Genomic DNA, 26128 nt, shown 5'->3' with positions numbered 1-26128 from the left:
AAACTATTATTGTCTTGTGTCCCTGATGTTCCAGTTGTTGTAATACTCATGAATTTTACACACCAATCAAATTGTGTCAGACAATTCCAGAGTCCATTCTGACTTAGATCAGAACTTGGAATTTGAGCAATTCAGGTTTTGATGTGACATTGACATATAATAGGCCTCAAGATGATGACAGCTGTCATTATACATTGCTCGGATTGGCTGAGACACATTATACTGGTCACTAACAGATACGGCTCAATAAAACAAAATTTGGTCAGATTTAAATTGCCAATTTTTGTGTTCTGAGAACCTCTGTTCTGTAGAAGTGACTGGCAGGCTTACAGAGTTGTATGCCCCACTGCAGATCCCTTCTTCCCATAGAAGATGTAAGGTAACCTGGTAAAATATTCCTCCTGTTACTCTGATAGGTAATACCTGCAGTACCTTGGATGATAAAACAATAAGAAAGCCAAGGTTTTCATATCTCCAAAAAATGATCATGCGTGTCATTCAAGCTGGCAGTCAATTTTTTTTGGAAACCATTATAAGGACAATATTTGACCAGCGTAAACTTGAGTGAGGGAGATTCAAGGCATGTTGGTATTTTATTTTATTCATTTTAGCATCATTACACATCTCTGTGACAGCACAGACACATTTTAATAATGAACCTGACCGGGGTTATTATGTTGTACAGGTAGGTACTATTGTTAGCCTTTTAACTGAACCTTTGTAGCCCTTTCAACCTAAGGCCCAGGTGCTGCAAATATGAGACCTCTATCCTACCCTCGGTGATGGACTCAACCTCAAATTTGTGGGAATAGCGATTGAGGATCAGGGGTTTCAAAAGAGACACATGAAAGGAGTTGGGAATCCGAAGACTGGGGGGCAGACGCGACTTGCAGGTTACCTGAATGACCTGGGATAAAACAGGGAAAGAACCAATAAAACAGGGGGCAAGTTAATAGGTTGGGACCCGTAGATGTAGGTGTTTTGTGGATAACCAGACCTTATCTCCCGGCACAAATCTGGGGGCAGATTTGTTAGTGTTAGTGATCCAGGGGGGAAAGTAAGTGTAAAAATCGAACCTAGAAAAGAATAAGGCCCAGTGAGCTTGCTGTGGATTAGGTCTTTGGGCTGTGGGGGATAAACTCGACCACGGGGCAGGTAAGAGATCAATGGAGCAATCATAAGGACGATGGGGTGGCGAGCTCTCTGCCTTTTGGAGAAAAAGTCCCTAAAATCTTGATAGAAGTCAGGAAGGCCAGGAAACGGTGCAGTCTCAGTCCGTCAGACAGTCCGTGCGGGTGCAATTCTCTGCAAGCAGTTGTGAAGGCAGTAGGAGCTCCAGGACAGAATTTTTCCAGAAACCCAGTCTATGAGTGGAGAGTGCAGGGGAAGCCAGGGCATACCTAAAAGGTTCACAAAAGGTTCACTAGCTGAGGCATTACTAGGAACTCCAGAGTTTCAAAATGGAGCACCTCCACCCTGAGAGAAAGTGGCCTGGTTTTGAAACGGATGGGCTCAGGAATGACTGTGCCGTTGACTGAGCTACCAGTGGAATCCGGTGCTTGAAAGCCAAACGCTGGTCCATAAAATTGGCGGCAGCTCCAGAATCATGTATAAGCCTCTGCCCAAACAGTCTGGACAAGGAAGAACAGCTGCACAGTAAATGTAATCTTGGAAGAGGGAGTTCAAAACGACGGACCTAGGGAATCCTCCCTGCCATTCCCTAGGTCAGGGCTTTTGGGTGCCTGAGAGGACAGTGATTTCTGTAATGTCCCTCGCCCCCACAGTACAGACACAGATGTACACGTCACTGCGTGCAATACTCCGATACTGGGAGTTTGGATCGATTGGTCTCCATGGCCTCTGGAGAAGATCCGGTACACTCAGGTGATTTGGCCACTGGAAGGGAGAATAGAGGGAATGTGCTGGACTTTCCTGGCCACGTTCTCAGAGGCTTTGGTCAATTCTGATACCTAGCTGCATGGCAGCATCCAGGCTCTCAGGTGGAGGATAGTGTACCAGGGTGTCTTTAATTTTCTCTGCTAGGTCTAGCTGAAATTCCACTACTAATCTGGAGACCACCTGCGAAATTCAGCGCAGTACTCCTCTGAGGACCTATGTCCCTGGCGCAAGGCACAAAGGGCAGATTCAGCAGAAGCAGCTCGATCTGGGTCATCATAGAGCTGACCAAGTGAATGGAAAAAAGCTTCCACAGAGGCTGGAGCTGGATTTCCTGGAGGCAGACTGAAGGCCCAAGACTGAGGATCACCTTGCAATAAGGATATGACCAGACCTACTCGCTGTTCCTCAGCGCCTGAGGGAAATGGACGCAGGTGAAAATACAGTAGGCAGGAATTTTTAAAATTGGAAAAGTGCTTCCAGGCCCCAGCGAAGCGATCAGGTAGGTTCATCTTAGGTTTGGCTCCAGGTGAAATATTAGCTGGAGAAGCAGCAGCTAGGTGCTGAGAGGGGAGTGGAAGCAACGCTGCCTGGCAGGGAGGTCCGGAGTTGATTCGTTCGAGCCTCCTGTTGTTGAATTTGTCGCTCCAGGGCTTGCACAGAGCTGGGCAGAGGAATGTCAGTGGGATCCATGGCCTCAGCAATCTGTAACGAACAAGATACAAGACAGGAGGTGCACCCTCTGTGCTACCAGCACGTTAGCCGAGGTGATATCAGGGGTGCAGATTCTAAGGTACCGCCTGGTGTTCACCAGAGCGCCCTGCAAGGGGTGTTGGGCTTTGCTGCGAATGGCACCCAGGTTGTGGCCCTCAGACTCACCCGTGCAGGTAGCAGCTGACAGCTGGAAATAACCAAAGGCGAAGTACAAAGTCGACAATTCAAAAACCAAAACAGGACCGGGTCAGGGCATGAAGAACAAGCATGGTCGGGACAAGCCAAGGTCAGGAACTGGAAACTGAACGCTCCCAGGAACCTCGGGTAGTTACACCTATTGCTGAGGCATATATAGGGAGACTGCACATTAAGATGACAATAATTATAAAATATAATGACAAGGAATCTCATTTCATCACATTCTGGACCTGGAGATGATTATCACACACTGAGCATTGGGAAAATATGCGGAGTGCCAACATATAAATCTTAATGATGTCTTTATATCTCGGAGGTGTTTGTATTCATCTGATCACAATGAATGTTACATTCCATACTTATCCAGATTCACTGAACACAGAAAATGATTGGCTCATTCTCCCCCATGCCCACTCCAGTCCTTGGTGAAATGAATGACCCTAGGACCCCCATCATCGGCTGGCACAGACCCTATACGGCATTCTTAGATTCATGTCATTCTACTGATTCTTCAATTCTTACAATCCGGATCCATATGTTAATATTTTCCATTTTACTTCGGAGTAACCTTTTACCTGATCAATATGGAGGGCTTGGGGAAATTATGGGTGAGCTTCTGCAAGCAGCAAACTTATCCTGTCATACTTTTTCCTCTTTTTGCATTGCTATGGTGGTCTTCCAGTACCGGAACGTTGTGTCACACTCCACTTCCCTCAAGAGAAATCATTCCTTGGTGGGGTGATTGAGGGGAGCAATAAGTACAAGTTTGCCCTACAGACCCTTTGCTTAGTTCAAGAAGTAAACATGCACTGCCCTCTATCATTATACAGTTATTATTAAACAGTATTTATATAGCGCTGACATATTACACAGCGCTGTACAAAGTCCATAGTCATGTGACTAGCTGTCCCCCAAAGGAACTCACTATCTAATGCCCCTGCCATATTCATATGTCTTTATTACAGCCTAGGGTGTTTTTATTTGGGAGGGGAGCGATTTACCCTAACTGCATGTTTTTGGAATGTGGGAGGAAGCCGCAGTACTCAGAGGAAAACCACACAAACTCTACAACCTACAAACTCCATGCAGATGTCCTGGCTCAGATTTGAACCTGGGTCCCCTCGCTGCACAGGCCAGAGTGCTAGGTTCTAAGCCACCATGCTGCCCATCATGATATCATTCATGCTGCATAGGAAAATTCTTGTTTTTTGTTGAGAAGTATTTAGAAAGTGCATCTTACCTTTCACATTTACATCAGAAGTGAGTATCTTGGTGCAATGTACTGGCAATTTCTGTCCTGTCCAGAAGAGGGCAGCCCTGTTGTATCAGATAATTTTTGTCCCCTGAGAATTCTACCTGAAGTTTGGAGCACTCCTATGGTTAGCCAGGATCCGCCCCCGCGGAGCAAATTCATAGACTGCTTGTGTACAGGAATGATTTCTGCCAATACAGAGGGCCCTTTAATTATATACCAATAAACCCCCTATTCTCAAAAGAATCGTAAATTCAAGAATGCGAATCACTTGCAATCATGGAGGGTGGAGCATCCTGGGAAAGTTTTCATTTAATTAAAGAAATATATTTGTACCAAAATTAACCAATTTATTGAATTTATAAAAAAAAGTTTAAAAAGTTAAATTTAAAGTTTAATTGTTTTATCATTTAAGTCCAATTTATGAATTTGTTGTTTTTAATTAACTTAATCTATCCCTTTGCACTCAGATATTTGTTTTTAGTTATGAGTGCAGCAACTCCATGACACCACCTTGTACTAAAATAATATCCCTCTTTGTATCCCAGCACTGTACTCTGAGGACATCTGGTGGTGAGTTCTGACAATGACGCCACCTTGAACTGAAAAACGATGCCTCTGTGTATCCCAGCTCTGTACTCTGAGGACATCTGGTGGTGAGTTCTGGCAATGATGCCACCTTGTACTGAAATAATATGCCTCTGTGTATCCCAGCACTGTACTCTGAGGCCATCTGTTGGTGAGTTTTGGCATTGAGGCCACCTTGTACTGAAAAATTATCCTTCTGTGTATCAAAGCACTGTACTCTGATGCCATCTGGTGGTGAGTTCTGGCAATGATGCCACCTTGTACTGCAAAATTATCCCTCTGTGTATCCCAGCACTGTACTCTGAGGCCATCTGGTGGGCCATCTGGTGGTGAGTTCTGGCAATGATGCCACCTTGTACTGCAAAATTATCCCTCTGTGTATCCCAGCACTGTACTCTGAGGCCATCTGGTGGTGAGTTCTGGCAATGATGCCACCTTGTACTGAAATATTATCCTTCTATGCATCCCTCTGGCGGTTGTGGTGTGCACACACAGGTTGGGTCTGCGCATAATTACATCCTTTGTTTAGTATATAGGATCTTCTATGGGGTATTGAGAGTGAAAACCCTGTCTAATTTGTGTTACTGTGAATCTGTTCTGTGTGAAACTCACAATAGGCATCACCCCTCTCCCCCAGAAAACAATGACTTTCACCAGGATTTGTAAGGTGTGAATTCTGAACAAAAAGGTGCAACAAAAAAAATAAAATGACCCTTTATATAATTTTCCGCTCCTGGGAAGAAAATCTTGCGGCGAATTGGCCCTTTCTCACTTACTGAACGTGTAAGCGAGAATGGCCTTGTGATTCGCCATGAGGTTGTGTTCTCACTGAACGAACAAGGGAAAAAGCAGGGGGTGGTAACGCAGGCATACTGAACTCATGTGACCTCTTAATGGAGATTCTCCATTGAGAGGTCATGCATTCAGTACGCCTGCGGTCACAGCTGATTGTAGGCACATGCCTCCAGTCAGCTATGACTGCAGTTTCCCACATTCCAGGTTCGCATGGTCACTGGGCTGTATCTTTCAATGATAAGTACAGCCCAGGGACCGTGGAAACCTCGACGGTCACAGATGATTGTAGGCACGTGCCTTCAATCAGCTGTGACCGCAGGTGTACTGAACTCATATGACCTCTCAACGTGCCTCCAATGCACAGGTTCCCACATTCCAGGTTCCCACGTGACTTATTTAGGTGACTTATTTAGGTGACTGATTGGAGACACGTACTTATCAATGATAAGTACAGTCTAGGGACAGTGGGAACCTCATTTCAGGGGAGTTACTGTGAAAAAAAAGGCAAGTACTAAGTAAGTACATGCAAATCACATACATTTATTAAAGAATACATTTCACATTATTGTCACTATTTGCACTTATATTTATACTCATTATTTGCACTTATATTTTAACCTTTGAGGGAACCAGTAAAGGGCAATATGTACCCCTGTACTTATTTCCCATGGTTGGACATCTGGGCGTCACCATGTTTTCTTGGGATTCATCATAGGTCAATAGTGAACACTAGACATATAACAACTAGTTAACTTATAGACTGGTAACCATCCTGATGATTAAAACATCAAAAACATATTATTTTCTATACCCGACGCATTTCGCCCCAAATGGCTTCTTCAGGGGTGTCTTTAGTAACATGCATTGGTTGCTTTGTATTGGTTGCATCTTAATCAATAAACAATATTGCATTTTATTAGACAGTAGACAGTAGACATTGTATCATAAATATAAGTACTTTGAATGAATATGGTATCAATCAAAAAATAGCCTTAACTGGTTGAAAAGCCACAAAGTATTTAGCTAGGCATGAATATGTCTAACGATTAATATTATTAGTTAGCAGCTGAAATATTATAAGCCAGCAGGACCAGGTTGTTTGTTGGCAATTTATAAAGAAAAGAGCTTTTTTAAAAACACATAGTTCTGTGGGATGTGTCCTGGGTGTTCTAGTTGTGTTAGAATTAGAGGGGTATCATATCCCCGAGGAGTACTGAGAGTCACCTACAGGTAAATCCTTCTCACTGGTGTAAGCAGTCTTATGATCTGTAGACTGGAGCCCTTATATTGATATCAGGGATCTGTATATAGAGATTGAATATAGCTTTGTAGTCAAAGGGAAGCATAGTTAAGTAATATATAATAACGTATATAGATTGCAACGTTCTTACCTTAGATAATTGCTATTGATTGACACTACTGGTACTGGGACATTACAGAGAGGGAGGACATCCTGTAGATGGAATCGAGCAACGGGTGAAAAATGGTGTGCTGTTAAAGCTGCGTGTTGGAAGATCTCAGGGATGCCACTCTAATATAAGGACGGTGTTCCCAGGACCTCCCCCCGCGGAACGTGCCCAGATGTGATGTCTGGGGAAGGCCCTAAGGCTATAGGCTAGATGGGAGCAGGAGGGAGGCGCTATATACGTCATCCCTCCGCCTACCCATCTCCCAATGCAGAGGACGACCCTCTCCCCTGACATTTGGTAACACTCTACACATAGTCAGCACGAGAATCCTACCCTTAGGTGTAGCTACACTGTACCTCTCTTACCCGACTTGTGGGGATGGGGGCACCCAGAGCTTCTCTGGGTGCATCTCGATGCGATCCTGCCCCTATTTTTCCATGCAGGTACCGCCTCATTTCCCTACAAATTTTTTTATCTTCCCCCACCCTTTTTTTTCCCTCTGTCTTAATTTATCAAAATCAATCATGAATATATAAAGGATTTTCTTGGCCATGTATTGTCCAGTATAAGCACCCTAAAATGATCTTATATATAATTTGTGTTTTTTATGATGATAATTGATATAACTAAACATTTACGATATGATCATGTGTTATCACCACAGATCTCCCTGCCTGACCTGAAGAAGCGGACACAGTTTTTATGAAACGCGTAGACAGTGGGAACATCTGTTAGCTAAACTGTAGCTCTCTTACCCGTCTTACGGGGATGGGGGCACCCAGTGTCCATTAAGGAGATATTTACTAGTGTGGTGTATGTTTCTATGTAATTACTAATATTGGTATTTTGTACCTAAATAAAAGTTTTTATGAATTTTATTTTAGAAACTTTGGTGTTTAAAGACTCAAAATTGGATTTACCATCCACCAGTCAATTCCAATAACAGCCCCAGGTCAAAAGATTCTGGCACCATTTCTCGTCTTCAGGGGTCTGGACAAAATGAGGGGCCTAGTCATGTGGTGGCTTTGAGAACTTTGGCAACAATGGGCGTGGTTACCAATAAAGATGTATGGTCACAATTAATAGGCGTGGTTACCATTAAAATGGGTGTGGTTAGACATGGCAGGTTCCACCCTTAATAACGATAAACCTTACACAGGTCACATGACAGAAAAGATGATAAAATGACTAATCACAGCACAGAATAAACATAGTACAGGAGCCAATCATATTTCACTGAAATTCCCACGGTATGAGTGGAGTTCTAGAAATCTGACTTCTACCTGCTCAATAAAAGGCAACAAATTAGAGAAGCCGCTGGGCTGACCCCAAAACTTGGTGGGGTTTGAGTTCAGGTACAAATCAACCCAAATGCTGGGACCAATTTGACGGACCATGAGAACTGAACTGAGGCAAATTCATTCAACACCACCACTACCTGCTGGGAGACATTTATCTGGCCAGTGATACTGTGAAGTTAGCCACCTCAGTCTATGGCACCATGTTTATTACACTCTGGTGGTGCTGCATGCAGATGGAGCAATTCAATGTCTGTCCCTATAGTCGTGCAGCCACCTTCTGGGATTTCCCTTTCTCAGCATCCCCAGATTCCCTATAGTCGTTCTCGGCATCCCCTGCACATAAACTGAGGCTGTGTGAGGCTGGAGAGGATTTTATAGTTTGTCCTGCAGCCAATGAGCAGATTACTTCCAGGCTATTATCCCGCCTTGTCATTAGCCATTTATAGCCCCTCTGTTCCCAGTTACTAGTTTCCTCTTTTAGTGTTTAGCCTGGCTGACCACCTGCTAGTTGTGAGATTATCTGTTTGATTTCCTGTTGCTGACTTTGTTTCCTTACTGGAATTACCTTTGCCTGAGCCCCTGACTCTGCTTTGTCTTACCCTTGGATACCCCAACTGGTGGACTGTTACCCATGTGTGACCTCTGGCTTTGTTTCCTGGACTTATCTATGCTGCACTCTCCTGTACTGCATCATCTATGATACGAGGAAGGTGGCCCGGGAGTTAAAAAGTATAAATCTAATTCTGCAAAGCAAGCTGAATTAAAGGGATTAATTAGGAAAACTGTTCTCTTAACACCCCCTCCCCACTAGGGGTGCACCATGGGTACCATGCATGTACTTTCTAAATAAAAGATAATATATATAGATATAGAAGTGATGGAATTTACCATTGAATTCTGGTTTCTCACAAATCATGGTGCATGCCTTGCAGCATTTCAAGTCATCATCACAATCATCATCGCATTTACATTCATCTTTCACTGTGCCGGGGGGTAGGCACTTATATATTCTTCCAGTTGGGCAATTTCCAGGTTTGACTGTGAAGAGAGGACAGGGAAGGGCAGTCAGTTAGGACTCCCCACTATATCTCCGATGACATCATAGACATACAATTACTTGGGGGGAGATGGTGGCGATGGGTGGGAATGTACGTCAAATTAGAACTAACAAACTTAAAAAAGGCAAAACTTAAAAAGTAAATAAATGTATGTAAAGTGAGCAGTAATAAATGTTTAGATTTGTATTCCCCTGGGACATGTTCCTCAGCACAACCCCCCCTCCCCAATCCTCTGGCATTGAGTAAATGTCCAGCCGTTGCCACCAATGTAAAATAAAAAGTTTGTGATGAGTACAGAAAGGTGAATCCTCATCCAGTTCCTGCTTTCTGGAGATGTTGCTGACAATTCACCCACCAGTGAGGCCGGCAGGGATGCGGAGCTTCCATTTGCATGGCTCGTCCTCTATTTGTCTACGGACAGTGAGTTGTGATGTGCTGGGATTGCTGCTGCTCACAAATGTTTTCCTCATTATAAAGACACAGAACATAAATTCTAATACGATTGCCTTGTTCATGAATTATTATGTGTTGCCCCCACGTGGCCCAAGATTGCTGGCATGAATGAGCGCCTAAACCTTGAAATCTTCCATTCTTACAATTGGAGGTTTACACAGCAATATATATTAATACATAGTGAGCAGAGCACATAACAAGTAGGGTTTATCCCCAAGTTCTGCCATTCCCCGGGTGCTCACCCCCTGCCGTCACTCACCAATGCCTTTACACGGGGGCAACTTGTCGGTGTAGACGGCTGCACAGCCCAGGAGGAGCAGAAGGAGGAAGATTCGGGAGTCCATGGTGATATCTGGAAGAGTCTATGAGATGGGGATGACCATGGCGTGTTTTATAGAGATCAGAGCAGGAAGAGATCAGGGAGGAGGAAGAATATCATACAACAAATTCATGTCCTGAGTGTTGTAATCCCAACTCTTCTCCTATTATTAGATTTAAATATGTGTATGGTATAATTATATTGTAATATATAAACCCCCAATCTCACTGAAAATGATAGCCCAGCACATTACAATTATAATTACATATAAACACGTCCTCTATACAGTTTTTTTTCTATTAGAGAACTCTTCAAATAAAACTGAACATATATAAAGATGATAATGTTTTCCTTTAAATTTACAACAGCTAATGGTGGGTTATGAATGGGAACCAGATTGGATGTTTGTAATAACTGACATGAAGCCGTTATATAATGTTCTCAGTACACAGGGAAAGGAAAGACACTTCTCCCCCAGTGATTGTGACATCTCAGTGTGAATGTCCTTTGCTGACTTTCCCTGGAGAAACAAAAACTTCATGACGGCCCGTAACTCCAACCACGTGAAACTTGCTTGTGCCTCGGCCATCACAGCTTCTCACTAAAAGAATCACAAAGACCTGATATTTGCACAGTTACATACTAAGATATTAGGCTGTCATATCCCCCCACACTCATTATTCTATTTCATCTGGAATGGGGCAAAGCCAGAAACATCTCCAGAGGATGAGGTGTATGGTGATGGCACGAGGGCAGAATAGAAAAGAAAGGGAAATCTACATTATAGCAGAGATGGGACAGCCAGATATTCCCTGAAATGTCTCTATTATTGGTACAGAGGGTTGATCTAAAACAAGCAAACATTAGGAGCTCTTCTGGTCTATTGACTCTGTAATGTGCTGCATAATACAATGAGCCTCCAAATACATCATAATATTAATTGTCTGTATTTCCAGCCATTTTTAACCGCCTCAGTCAAGAAAAGTCCATGTTATGACTGATATAATGATAACACAGCTTCATGTCAGTTATTACAAACATCCAATCTGGTTCCAAATTATGACCCACCATGTTCCCTTCCCTCACACCTCCTGGTATAAGACTGACACCTCCACAGATAGCAGACACCACAATATCTGCAGTTGTAGCTCTGTCCTTTGTACCGATGTTGGTCCTCCAAGCAGAGGTTGGTGGTGTTCTTAGACAATGACCTACCTAGTCAGGATGTCCTACCTCCAATCCCATCCCTGGCCTAGCCATAATCCCCTCCTGGTGCCCAACCATAACCACCCCACTTCTTGGTGCCACACCTTAAGATTATTTCAACCTCAGAACACCAGGAAGAGTTCCTCACCTTATTTTTGTTCATTCTTTTAATTTTCGCTATTTGCGTATAAAACAATACTATTACATTCCAGAATATCAGCAATAGTGAGCCCATGGATTCCTGCAGCCACTTCTGGAGTCAATTCCTCCAGGTAGGGGGCAGATCTAAGGCTGTGCGCAGTGAGGTGACCTCTGTCATTATTCATTAATATATTAAAGAAATAAGAATGGTTTACATGTACATTATTACTAACAAAACACCATACATGCCAATGTTTTACTTTACTAAGGTAGATCAAACATCTTATTCCCCAGCATCAAATGTACATCGCTCACCTATCTGTTATTCATCACAACTTGCTTGGGTTGGCTCTGTGTCATGCTTGGGGAGACAGGGCCACTAGGAGGGGTGTGAGCCCTGAGAAGGGCCAAGGCGTGTCCAATCAGTAAACAAGTTTTCTCCAGAGCCTCTAGTGGTCAGGATGTTGCACTGCTGGTTTCCACTAGGTTGTGGTCCTTGGGCACACCAGAGTGGGCAGGTAGATACACATTACCAAATCACTAAACAGAAGAATTGTTAGGGAAGGCGGGGTCAAGGAAGGCAGCAAGCAAGAGAAGTCAGGTCACACACCAGGGGTCAAATACCAGGGATCTAGGAGACTGACAGCAATGACACAGGGGCCACTGCGGACACAGGGAACACAGGAGATACTGAAAGCAACAGGAGGCACAGGTGACACAAGGACAACGACAGACAAACAGGAACACTGGAACAGCACAAGGAAACTGTCTTGAAACAACAGACTGAGCAACAAGGGGTTAACACAGAAGCTGGACAGAGGAAACACTGAATTAACCAACAGGTGTACAGGAACTGCTCAGAAGCTAGGGGCCTGGGCACTAATGGAGACATGAAGACTGAGTGCTGCGTCTAAACTAGCTAAACAGCCAGGGATAGTTAAAAGGCTATTTCTTGATTTGCCAGTGGGAATGGTTAAACTGATAAAGCTTGGGAGCGTAGGCACACCCAGAGTCCGAACTGCCCACATGAACAGGAAAGAGAAGCCTGTACTAGTGAAGAACAGGTATGTGTGACAATGATAAGGGGAAATAACAGGACCAGGAATGATTACCAATTGGACTAGGGATTGGAGGTGGTGGAATGCAGCATAGGAGTTTGCAAAGCCAGTAATGGGTGGTGCAAACAGAAAGGAAAGAGGTGGCAAAGCCAGCAATTGAACATATTCGAGAGGGGGAGCCAGAAAGGGAGGAGAGGAAGATGTGAAAGGGATAAAGGGTGTCACGGTCCCTTCCATGACTGAAGTTTGAGGATCTGTCAGACAAGCTGCATTTGAGGTTATCTGAGAGTCTCTTTGTTTTTACTTGTTTCTCTGTTGTTGTTTGTAATGAGCACTCCCCTTGTATCAGCTGCAGCTGGTGGTCATTACTGCTCCCCCATTTAGTCTGGCCTCACACTTCATGCTATGCGGTCGATATTCACTGCTGGGTTGTGAATAGCTGGAGTGTTGTGCCATCCTGAGTACCTGCTTATATATCTGCTATTAAGATAAGTTGAACTACTTTTGGTGTTTTGTGGTTATTTAGTTGTTTACTATGCCTCAGGGAGACACTGGGTCCTTCATAGGGGAAGGAACCAGCAGTCTCAAGCCAGACACTACTGCTAGGGCTATACAGGGCTAGTAGGGCCTAGGTTCCTGTGTATGAGCATTTCAACCATCAGGGGATATTCATACGGTTAGGAGGTAGGGTTAGATTAGGGTGTCTGCAAGGGGTGACCATTCCCTTTTCCCTAGTCATTGGAGGCCTAGTAGTGAGTAAACCTTTCTGTTACCCTCCCCTCCCTGTTATTTGTGACAGTTAGTATCTGTATCCCCATATTAGTGTGTTAGTATCTGTATTCTCATATTAGTGTGTTAGTATCTGTATCCTCATATTAGTGTGTTAGTACCTCATATTACTATGTTAGTACATGTATCCTCATATTAGTGTGTTAGTAAGCATTTTCTAAGAACACCACCAACCTCTGCTTTAAGGACCAACAATGCAGTAGTTTTTCACACATCCATTCAATTTTGGTAAATAAATATTGACACATTTGGATCTGTTGTCTGCGATTTTACTCCTGGGGTTAAAGTTTAATAATTCTAGAACCTGCTAAGGCCTAGTTGTATTGTATTCATTATTTATGTCCTAAGTTGTATTAACTTAAAACTGACACTTTTTCATATGTCTGTTGGTGTTATGATATTATTTATGATTCTCATTAAAATGAATAATGAAATGATGGGTCTGATCTTTAAAGAAGATGTATGCTTGAATAGAGAGAACAAGAGACCAGCAGTGAAGGGTTCCAGTAACTGGGGGACTGTGTGGAACCCCAGAATAATACAACCAGTGCACAACTATCCCAGGGGTCCCCCGTCTAGTCCCCGAGCACCGGGATCCACACACATTGTAGTATTTCTCTAAAAAGAAAGGAATGGAAAAGAAGAGGAGGTCCAAAGGAATTAATGTTTCGCTCTATATATTTTATGTATCTTGGTAAAGGCTATATGTGAAATGTTTTCTATAATTATAAATACAAACACACTCCATAAAATATTCAATTATTGTTTACCCCGGCAATAGAAGGGACACCCTTGGTACAGCTGCACCGGATCTCTCCAGAGCTTGCCGAACCTCGTCCCTCATTTGAGCTGTGGAATTCATTGCTCAGGATCTGTCACAAAGGAAGATTCTCTTCCTCCATCAGATAGGTGAAGGAAACGTAAACGGGAGGAACTACATTACTTAGATCAACCATGGGGATGCGTGGAGAGTTTCCCCACTCCCTTTAGAACCTTTCTTACTGCATGTGCACGAAACCTGGCGCATGCGCACTGGAATTCTTTATAAAAACAAGTAAGGGTGGAAGCCAGAAGAACATCCTGCGTCAATACATGTGTTTACGCATGGGCGCGGGCCATTCAATTTATCACACACTGTATTACCCATAAGGGCGATATGTCGAAAGCACCATTGTTTTTTTGACTGGCTGCAGGCATTTCGTCTCTTCCACTGTCCACCTCTGACCTGAGTAAGAACTAAATTGACTTATTCTAATACTGAACAAATATACAGGAATCCAAAGTTGATATCTATCTTTTTTGAAAGCAAAAACGGGGGTTTTCTTCTCCCTTCCAATTACAAACCTGCAAAAGTAATTTAATAGCTAAAAAAACTAAATCTGGTTTAATCCCCTTTAGGTATTTATGATAGTTCTTTTGTTACTAGATTTCCAATTTAAAGGAGAAATCAAATTAATTTCTGGGCTAGGAAAAATATACTTGTGAATACCTGTAAGTGCACACCTTCTTTCAGCCAATTAAAATGACCCCCAGTCCTTCATCTATTGAATGATTTAATATATATATATATGTATATTTTTTCAGAACGCTGCACCCGATGCTATTGTATTGGTTCACCAATTTGAACTAGCATTAATCTTCAGCCCTTTCAAACTATAGTAAGTCATCCCTTTAATCAATTTATTATATCTTCATACAGTTCGGTCAGTCTTTGACTAAATGATTTATTTAGTTTAGATACCATATATTCAAATGGGACAGAAGGCAGTCTCTTTCCAACTTCTGAAAAATACATTTTGTCCTTCTTTCAGTCTCCACACCAACATCAAGTAAGTTATTCCTTTATGGTTACAATCGATGATGAACTCTACAATCCAACATTAACAATAAACATACACGACCAATAACTATGGCTATACGAAAAACTTTCTCCTATACCTATATACTGATACCATTTATTGTGTACCTAGTGTAGATCTCAATGTCCCCTGATGAAGCCAAGGTGCGAAACACATCGGGAAACGAGACACATATACTTGCTAAGAGACTGTGATTGTAATATGTAAATATGACTTTTTGCAAGTAGACTTTATAGTGTTTTCAAATAAGCCCACAATGCATTTGCTTGTTTTTGCTTTTGATTATTGTTTTGTATAATATGTTGTTTTAAAATTCAGAAATAAAATTTTTATTGTTTACACAAACATGCCTTCTCTCTCTTTATCCCCGGGGCTAAATTAAAGTAAGGAAGGGTTTACAAAGAGTTGGTCAATGTACAAAACCTCCATGTGGCCCTTGAGCACTGAAGGACCCCTAAGTTGGATCTTCCCGAACTACCAAAGAAAATATACACAACTTAATAATTACAGAGCAACCCTTTAATTTCCATAATTTATGGCCAATCACCAGGGGCTAAAAAGGTTTCTGCGAGGAATGAGGGGTGATTCCCACCACCAGTGGGAGTGCTGACCGCCCTAATCATGGTAATCAGACGGGAGATGGGCGCTAACGTGGGCAGTGCTCCCATTGGCTGTTGCTCCTTACAATTAGCTGAACATTGGGCTTCCATCATTTTTGATGTTAACATAGGTAATAGTGAATAGTACCCTAGTTAATTTGCCTATCACTATCATACATATCATTGGAAGCTGCCTCTCTGTAGGACTCATGATATTCACGTTACATACGCTGCTTGTCATTCACCATTTAATCTCCACAGGCTTTGCTTTTTTTTATGATGGCTCATAGTAATACCTGAAACATGGGACAATGCCCCTCACCCCATCCACCTGGGGGCCAGTTTAGGCTGAGCTGCTGGGGTGGTTAAATCCAGAGATAGATTTCAATGTCTGCTTTTTGGCAGCATGGATATGAAGACTCCAAGGGGTGGGGATTATTTTTGAACAATTTTTGTAGACCCCAACAGAACCCCTTTCTGCCCCAGGACCCATATGAACTGTATAGGATGCTTTTGCTGTAGTTATATCCTTTTGGTATTCAGAATGCTGAATTCAGTATTGTATAACCTAATAATGCACTCATTTGCCTAAAACCCTCCTCTGTTCCCATGCTGCAGTATTCAGCACTTCCAGTAATGTCAGGCGACTGTGTCACCCCCTACAGGCTGTGGTGCCTTCCTATCTCACTACGGGGCAGTGATGTAAAGAAAGGAAGACAAGTTTGTGGCAATGCGAGAAGTGTGGAATGCTGGAGATTGCAGTACAGGTAAATGATCACCTCTTCAGGGGGCCATGACATTATTTTTTCGGTAATGGGTGACTTTAACCCTCTTAGCGGTAATCCCAAGTGTGGCTGCATTGCGAGCATTGGAGAGGTGAGTCCAGGGCATGCAGATGCCCGCTGGGTATCTGACGTGTGTGCGGGATGCGTGCTTGCATCGGCGGGACAAGCAGGAAAACTAAAAAATTAAAATTAGAAGTATTTTTACATGTCAAATGTATACTCAAATAATCATACTGCCAGGGAGGTTAAACATGCCGCACTGACCAAGCCCTTCGAAGACACAAAACTGGAATATCAGTATCAGTGGAATGTCAGTACAGCATTGTCAGTGAGATGTCATGTGACCAATGATGAGACAGAAGACCAATGAGCTGTGAGATGAGACAAATCTTTATTATTGGGGGGCATCTGTCATGTTGGGGTCACCCACAGAGGGATATCGCTGTCACTGCTCCACCCATCTTCTCCCATCTCTCATGCAGTGCCTCCGTCTGTAGGGAAATTTTCAGGAAAACATGAAAAGACAAATCATTTTAGATATTATTATTCATTTTTATCCTGATATTTTACACATTTCTATCTTTATTTTCATCAGATGGGAATAATATTGGGAGAACCCAAAGCAAAGACTTCAGTAGGAAGCTGAAATAACGGCATGTGAGGGGTAATTACTGCTGAAATGTTTGTTATTCCGATCGGTCAGTCTTGTGACTCCTCTACAGATGGCAGAGCCGCTATTTACTACTGCCGCCCTGTAGGTGAATGTGTCACCCGCCTGTTCACTGGATGAAATCAGATTTTTCTGTTTCCTGTTCTTTCCAGAGATCTGTAAATATTTCCATCTTTCCCGTGTTGTCTTCCAAGTTGTTATATAATGATTCCTACCCACCATCCATCCCAAACCAACAGAGACACGAGCGAAGAGAATTCAGGGGTCCTCACATGGGACTGCAGCTATAAAGGGTACCTCCACCCCAGCTAATATTGAAGTGTTTGTTGGGTGCTAGAGGGCTGAATGGCCAGAAACAAACAATTTCATTTTCTCAGGATTTCTGAATATTGAGATCTCGGTGTGAAGGTCCCAGGCCCGTACTATGCAGTGCGCAGGAGATTCCCACTATCTCTGCCCTGAGCTCCCAGGTCGCTACACCCACTGTGCCCATTAAAAGGGACTCCGACCATCCATTAGCTAATTTCCTGGGTTTGTAGATCCAATGCACTCATTATCAAGGGCTTCCAGTATCCCAACACTGAGTTCTTGGTGTGTACCCTGGTATCAATTTGATGGATCGTCAGAACTGACCTGAGGCAAATTCATTCAACACCATCTACCTGCTGGGAGACATTTATCTGGCCGGTTATCCCGTGCAGTGCATCCCCATCTTCCTATAGTAATGCAGTCTCCACCTGGGATTTACCTTTCTCAGTATCCTTTGCACAAAATCTGAGGCTGTGTGACACAGAAGAGGATTGTTTGTATTGTTTGTGCAGCAGCCAATGATCAGATTACTTCCAGGCTATGACCCTGCCCTGCCATTGGTACGTTATAGCCTCCAGTTCTGTTTTCTGTGCAGTTGTCTTTGTGTTACCGTTGTGGTGTCAGTCATACCTGGTAACTGGGGGTCACACACATTTCATCCCACATTGGTTACAGCATATCTTGTTGCCTTTACAGTCCTGATCACTCTGACACTGATCTATCGGTAGAATGTCCGTGCAGATTCCACTCCACACTGGGCACCGGCGGGGTTTGTCTTTGGAGAGGACAGAGAGGTGCAGATGCTGATGTTTTGCCCATCATACATGGAAGTCATAAATGACACAGCCCACCATATGAGGGATCAATCATTGGGGGTCTAATAGGTGAAATCTGGTCACTGTTCTACTTTAATAGGGCTCCTCATATGGAAAAACAGGGCCTCTAAAATGTTAGGGATTCGCTCTCTATTAGTCACCTCTAACCGTATTATCGAGCATGTGACCCCTATGACAATATCAGGGGGCCCTGAGCATGCCACCCCGACACGACCATTGTCACACTGCGGAGGAAAAAGTGGGTCCTTCACCTCACTGACCTCACTTCACTGACAGCCTGGGCGACTTGTAATGATTACTAATGATTGTAATGTTGTCCTTACCCCCCCCAACCACTAGGTGCACTACAGATACCAAGTCCTTTCTATATATATTAGATAAAATATATATTTATTTGGAACTTACCCTTGAATTCTGGTTTCAGACAACTCATGACACACGCCTTGCAGCATTTCTTCTCATCCTTACAATCACCATCATCATTACATTCATCTTCAGCAGTGATGGGGTACTGGCAGGCAAACTTTATATCAGTTGGGCAATTTCCAGGTTTGACTGTGAAGAGAGGACAGAGAAGGATGGTCAGTTAGGATCATCACAATCTACAGTAGAATCAGCAAATTCAAATGTCACAATTCTTCAGGGATATGGTGGGGACCGGTGGGAATTTACCTCAAACTAGACAAACTGACAAACTTAAAAAAGCAAAAACCTAGGGGGCGCTCACGCGCAGTGGCTGAGGATGGACGTCTTTTGAGTGGCTGTGTGATCCCCCCAGGCTATCTTCTTCCTATCTATTTCTTGGCTCCAAGTCTTCTTTTTATCCTGGTTATTCCTTCTGGTTGAGATGGCTCTTCCACATTCAAAGTCTAAATTGAAGTTTAAACCGCAATCAGAGATTGTGACAGAACAGAATCTTAAATTGGGGCCCTTTGGAGGCCGTCCCCCTCACAGCTCTCTGGCCAGCTTTAGTGACACGGATGATTCTCCCGACCTCTCTCACTTCTCAGGATTCTCACAACCAGGTTATTACTTAGATTTGTTTCTAGGAAAGCTCTTCCTGCTTCGTCTAAACAGATCACTGAAGGACTTTCCATAGAAAAAAGAGAAATTGGCCATCGCACTGCGGTCCTTGAGAAGAGACGTGACGGATTACACGGAATGATTCAGTCACTTGGCAAGGATTTATTTCTCCTAAAGTAGACAATTTGACCCTGCAAGCGAGATTGGAGGATCCTGAAAAACATTCTAGAAGCCATAATTTGCATGTCAGAGGTATACCAGAACACATGTGGACATCCAGGTGACCATCATGGCGCTTTCTTGAGGAACTGGCCCCAGATATTCCTAATGAATGATTGGAACATGAACGCATACATCGTGCCTTGATTGGTTGTAATCCTGAGGGACCTCCAAGAGATATCATAGTGATGATAGTTTTTTTAAAAAAATCTTTATTTAATTTCCACATTTTTTTTACATATAAATGTTAAGAACATCTGATCCGGATAATAAAAGGGACAGTAATTATATACAGGAAAAAAAGTATATCTATGGATACTCCTAAAAAAAAAAACAAGACAAAACAGAAAAAAAAAATAATAATAATAAAAAAAAAAACATACACACAAATAAAAACAACATCAGTTCTCCATCCCGATAAATAACATTGTTCTTCTTTCAGCATACTAAAATTACAGAAATCTATAAAACGTATATTCAATACAGACAATGAAAGTAAAGAATCATAACCATTAGGATTCAGTGGCCCTTTCATCAGAGAATACACTTTTATCAGTCAAGCTGGGTGATCCAGCAAACCCGGAATGGATCTGGTCCAGGATTCAAAACTTTTGCTAACAAATAGCAAATTATTTATTTGAAATCCATTCTGTGTTTTCTGGATCACCCAGCTTCACTGATGAAAGTGTATTCTCTCCAGCTTTCATAAATCAGGCCCAATGATTCACCTGGTATTTCAAGCATGTGAAAAAGCAGTAGCTTAATATGAAAGTACCAGTAGGCATGTCTTGCCAAGAGAGTCCTCCTCCTAAATCTAAGCAAGCACTATCTTGGTAATTGTATTGGCAATGCACACACAGTACGGTAGCAACCCCATATAAAAATTGTCAAAGGGTGCGGCTAAAGCATTCCAGTGAAGAGTAGGCCATACTAAATAGTATTGTGGTGTTACTGTGGAGCTAACTGAACTCAATAAATATTGGCCTAACATAAGGATGTCTGTAGGTATGACAAGGGAATAGACCTCACTAAACTAAGCACAATTAAAATAATAAAAATTATAACAATACAATTATGTGACGCGTAAGCATACAAAAGCTGAAATATCAGAAATCAAGGTAAAGAGCTGTGTCTCATAACACTGAGTTAGGATTTATCCATCAATAACATTAATAGGACATATACAGTAAGGCGATAACCTAGCTCAAAAGTTTCAAAGGGTATAAGTAAAAGGCACATCTTTTAGGAATAGGTAGTGTTAAACTTGTCATTAATTTGACCATTGAGATTATAGGTATGAATGGGTGGTAGCTCAATATAATGGAGGCATTGAGTGGTAGACAGAGACTCCCTATGCTAGCCCTAGCTTAACACGGGAGTACTGTTCTAGCATCAAACGCTTAGTTTATATACAATTTCAGCAATGTTTATGCGTACAAGGTTAGATTAACCTGCCCAACACGTTTCACCCCCATGGTGCTTCCTCAGGGGGGTTGGGAGATCCTTTAAATCACAACAATTTGTAATGAGGTTGCTATAGTGCATAGGTTTAGTATAAAGGAGTGATTATGAAGTTGAAATAGTGTAACAATATTCTTTCAAAAGATAGCTAACGTAATTGAATTGATGAAATCTTAAACTTGGTAAGAGGCCGAATAGTGTCTAATATTCCTCAAGTGGATAAAAAGGATAAAATCAGTTGTTCTGCAGCTAGTATGGAGGGTGGATTAAGAGACAGAATTTCTTTCCTGTAAGATAAGGCTGAAAACATATTTGCCTCAGCTTGTGCAGTGGCCAGGTTTGGTGTGTCCCAACGCTAGGCTGGGTCGCCCGGACACTGTCGAGGTGTCACCACGTGTCGCTGCTCTACAGAATAGATGGTAAGGCGTGGTGCACCCCAATGGGAAATAAGTCCGGAGAGTCAGGGTCTGCAGTAAACCAGGGTGCTTCTTTACTGGAAGAATTCAGGTACAAAACAATACAGGCCAGGCATTAGGCTGGCTTCTCCAGGCTCCTCCATGGCAGAAGAAAGGTTTGATGCTGAGGAAAGGCCTGAGCTAGCTGTCCCTCTCTCTTCAGAAGGCTGGTACCCTGGTCCAAGGCTGGTGATCCGGGGTCTGTGGCAGCGTATCCCCGTCTGGCAGAGTCTCCTCTTCCATGCACTGCTCCCTAACTGCAACACCCTAGGGGCCCTGACTGCTCTCCTCATATACAATTTGTGCTGGACTAGAACCTTCTAGAGGGTGGAGTGGAGAAGCTCAGCACAGATACATTGGCCCCGATTCATTAAAGCTCTCCAAGGCTAGAGAGAATACACTTTCACCAGTGAAGCTGGGTGATCCAACAAACCTGGGATGGATCTGGTCCAGGATTCAATGCATTTGCTAGCAAATAGCAAATTACATTGAATAAATCCATTCCAGGTTTGCTTGATCATCCAGCTTCACTGGTGAAAGTGTATTCTCTCTAGCCTTGGAGAGCTTTAATGAATCAGGCCCATTGTTTCAGCTCCTGTCTGGTAAAGACTTACATAAGAATTCAATGTTACACAATGGCAATGACACAGCAGGTTTTCCAGACAAAAACAAGTTTCCAGACATAACAGAGCTACAACCAGACATTTAATAGGTCAGACTGTCTCCAAAACATGGTGGTGAACAACAACACAGTCTTCTTTATACCCTATGGCAGCTGTGGAAAATGACCAGCTTTTCTAATAGCCTCTCAGTATTCATTAACCCTTTCCACAGAGCCATGTAAATACAGTGATAATATTACAACACATAAAATGCAATGACACAATATTAAACAGTGCAAGTGAACTCTTTTAGGTGAAATAAAGGAATAAGTTTTAACTTTGCATAGGGGAAATAGGCAAATATCCACAAATGTTCAAATGTCAACGTACTCCGTGCTCCAGGGCACTACACTTGCTCCTCTTGGAAGATATCATTTGGGTCTGTTTAGAAGAAGCTTTATTTCCTCATCCTTACATTGACAACCTTCTCTGGCTTATTTCTGGAGACAGGCCCACTCAATTGCCTCCAACTACGGCTTATTTCTCGTGATTGTGAGATCTATTCAAATACGAAGGTGGGCTTCTCTCTCCTCATCGTCCCCTTCTTCTATTTATTTACAATCTGGCCTTCCCTCCTGGCCTTCCCTCCTGGCCTTCCCTCCTGGCCTTCCCTCCCTCTCTTTGGTTCGATACAGGTCTATCACGTCTTCATCATCCTATTGAGACCTCTGGCCTTCACTCATTTTTATATCATCTCCCTCCTACCGAATACTATTATTACCATCATATTATTTTTATTACAATTTATACCTAAACATGTACAATTTGCCTAAAGCTTTACCTGATTCGAACAGATATCCATAGATAATTCTAACTCTAGGAGTGTAATTTCGCTGATGTACTCTTCATATCTTTCAATGCTCACATCATCTCCTCCTTCCTATGTTCATAAATAGCACAAAGACCTAGCTGCCTCTCTGACGATTGCTCGCATAATTGGTTATATAATAGTCCGGCTCTACTAGTTCTCATATATCTGTATATAGAATATAAAATATACAATTCTTTTATGAAGAATAGTTACTACTTTGTTTAACCCCCCTAGCGTTCTAATTCTGCCCAAATTTTTGTGCAAAAAGCGTTTTAACATTGGAAACCTATTTAACATTGCAGGCTATAATTCCGAGGCATAACTCCCCAAAATATGGTTAATAGTTAATACATTTAATTAATTTAATATTAAACTTTAAAAAAAATCTAATAAAAAAGAGTTAAAAATGTAATATAACTAACTGTACACTAACATATGTAATATAATTATATATATTTATATATATTATTATTATTATTATTAGTAGGATTTCTTTGTATTAGACTCAATACAGCTATTTCGTTTTGAATCCAGTACAAAATGATTTATATTTCCCACTGCTCCGCCCGCACAAATGGGTGCCCACACTGACAGCACGGGAAACCCCGGGGATCTCAGCTCTTCACTTGGCGCCTGGAGATTGGAGGGAGAAGACGTGTCCCCAGGACTTGTGGGGACCAGAAGGATAATGGGGACAACAACAGAGCAAGGTAAGTGGGTTTTTTTAGCTTAAAGATACGCCGAGTATGACTTGGGATTTGCTTTTGGTATCTAATATCCCCCACAAATCACACTTGGGATTACCGCTTGGGGGGTTAATTGATTTCAGACACCAGCTGCAACCCTTGTGGGTGATACTTGAACAAGAATTCAAGATGGTGGATAGTCATTTCTGTGCCAAAAGTGCTAGACACATTTTATGCTTATATGGACTTCCAAATATACATTATTGGACAATCTGCTTAATGACAATTAGATAACGGCTTAAGCCCCCCATACAGGAGTGATTCTGTATGCCTATAAATATTGATGGATTTCCTGGTTTTAGTTAGAATCTCTGCGTTTTACCTGCTAAGCATTTTCTCACAATAAACCCGCTTTTCATTTGAACCTACTATCTCATGCCTGATGGTCCAATTGAAGACCCCCGAGAAAAGAACCGGACATCATGCCCTGGAGGCTAATTGTAAACTGCTGTCCTGTTGGTATTTGGTACCTGTTAGGGTTGCTAAATTTTCTGTAGATTCCTCCCCAAACTTCATCCGGGCTTGCCCTCAGCTGGGCTCCTTTTTGCACATCTGATGGGAATGTCGGGTGGCATCTGACTATTGGACGCAGGTCGTCTCACTCCTATTGTCTCTTTTTTGACACTCTAACCCTAAAGAACCTATACTGGAATTACTTGGTCACAAGCCACCCATGGCTGCTAAAACAACTCCAGTGAAACCTAGAACTCGCCTGTTATCCCTTTCCATAATGTTCAGAGTCTCCAGGATCCGGACACAGGAAAAACACACTGCTCAACTCAATGACTCAATGAAACCGTTTCACAAAATCTGGTGGCCCTGAGAATTCTCTACACCTTCCTTTGATCGTACCCTCCTCGCCATCTGATTTTCTTCCTGAATTTCCAAGGTCTCTTCTGTTTCTGACTGCCCCCCTCCTCTTTCCCCTTTCCCTTATTCTTCTTCTCCCTCCCCTTCATTTCTTTATTTTCTGGGGTGGTTACTGTAATACGAGTGACACTGATACCTTTGCTACATGTTTGATTTTGAAACAAATTGCTATCTGGAGAACGGTCGTTTGTGTTTTTTCATCTTTCGTACTTGGACTTCTCTGTTTTCTTTATTATTATACAATGTGCTTAGAATGTCACAATGGATACGGTTACATTTGCTTAAATTGGAACATTTATTATTTTTTATATTACAGCTCTTGGCGAGTACGACCTTTTTGTTTATTCTTCTCCTGTATTTTCCTTTATTATTATTGTCATTCCCAGTCATTCTTTATTATTATTGTCATTCATTAATACATAAAATGATAAAATGTCCAGCCTCTGCCACCAATGTAAAATAAAAAGTTTGTGATAAATACAGAAAGGTGAATCCTCATCCAGTTCCTGCTTTCTGGAGATGTTGGTGACAATTCACCCACCAGTGAGGCCGGCAGGGATGCGGAGCTTCCATTTGCATGGCTCATCCTCTATTTCTCTGCGCACAGTTGGGATGTACTACAGAGGATTGGAATTGGTGCCGCACGTGGCCCAACACTACTGGCATGAATAACCCCCTAAACCTAAAAATCTTACATTCTTCCAATTTAAATTTTCTTGTGATTTGAGCATCTGATTCACAAAGATAATTCTGTATCGTAAAGCGAGATTTACACAGCAATATATAATAATATATAATGAGCACAGCACATAACAAGTAGGGTTTATCCCCAAGTTCTGCCATTCCCCGGGTGCTCACCCCCTGCCGTCACTCACCAATGCCTTTAGAAGGGGGCAACTTGTCGGTGTAGACGGCTGCACAGCCCAGGAGGAGCAGAAGGAGGAAGATTCGGGAGTCCATGGTGATATCTGGAAGAGTCTATGAGATGGGGATGACCATGGCGTGTTTTATAGAGATCAGAGCAGGAAGAGATCAGGGAGGAGGAGGAATATCATACAACAAATTGTCCTGAGTGTTGTAATCCCAACTGTTCTCCTATTATTAGATTTAGTTATGTGTATGGTGTAATTATATTGTATTATATACACACCCAACCTCACTGATAATAATAGCCCAGCACATTACAATTATAATTACATATAAACATTTCCTATTTTTTTCTTCTATTAGAGGACCCTTTGGACACCAAATAATACTGAAAATATAAAAGATGATAATATTATTTTCCTTTAAATGTTACAACAGTAAAACTATTCCTAGTGAGGATGTCCCATGCCTGTAAAAAGCCAGGAAAGGCTCCACATATGCACTTTATCTGCAATATAACAGTGCAACAACAAAAGTCTTTGTTTCTGAAAAAAGAACCCAACGTATTTCGGGGACCAAGCAGCCTGCCTTCTTCAGGACCAAAACAATGCAGGGACCCAACGCTGCCCACTAGTGGCCATTCTTTTGGTTGGCATTGTTGTGACATCATCATGTTGTTACAGGGTCTAGGTTTGTATTTCAATTAAGTTTTTATGCAGTTATAGTAAATTGGTATTTAAGGGTGCAATGAATTGTACATTGCAGCTGGTGAAATTCCT

The 26128-nt window shown here is 42.3% G+C and overlaps 1 protein-coding gene across 1 annotated transcript; it reads right to left on the bottom strand.

The window, feature by feature from the left end:
- Positions 1 to 16809: 16809 nt before the first annotated feature.
- On the bottom strand, positions 16810 to 25472 carry LOC140327955 (whey acidic protein-like). The gene is made up of 3 exons (XM_072407202.1): positions 25358 to 25472; positions 18641 to 18790; positions 16810 to 16911 (listed from the first exon to the last, which is right to left on the bottom strand). The coding sequence occupies exons 1-3, from the start codon at positions 25440 to 25442 to the stop codon at positions 16895 to 16897; spliced, it is 252 nt and encodes an 83-aa protein (XP_072263303.1). The 5' UTR covers positions 25443 to 25472; the 3' UTR covers positions 16810 to 16894.
- Positions 25473 to 26128: the final 656 nt, after the last annotated feature.

The sequence above is a fragment of the Pyxicephalus adspersus genome, chromosome 4 (assembly GCF_032062135.1).
Source record: "Pyxicephalus adspersus chromosome 4, UCB_Pads_2.0, whole genome shotgun sequence".
NCBI classification, from domain to species: Eukaryota; Metazoa; Chordata; class Amphibia; order Anura; family Pyxicephalidae; genus Pyxicephalus; species Pyxicephalus adspersus.
The sequence above is the reverse complement of the archived record's forward strand: the minus strand, read 5'-3'. Positions and strand labels throughout refer to the sequence as shown.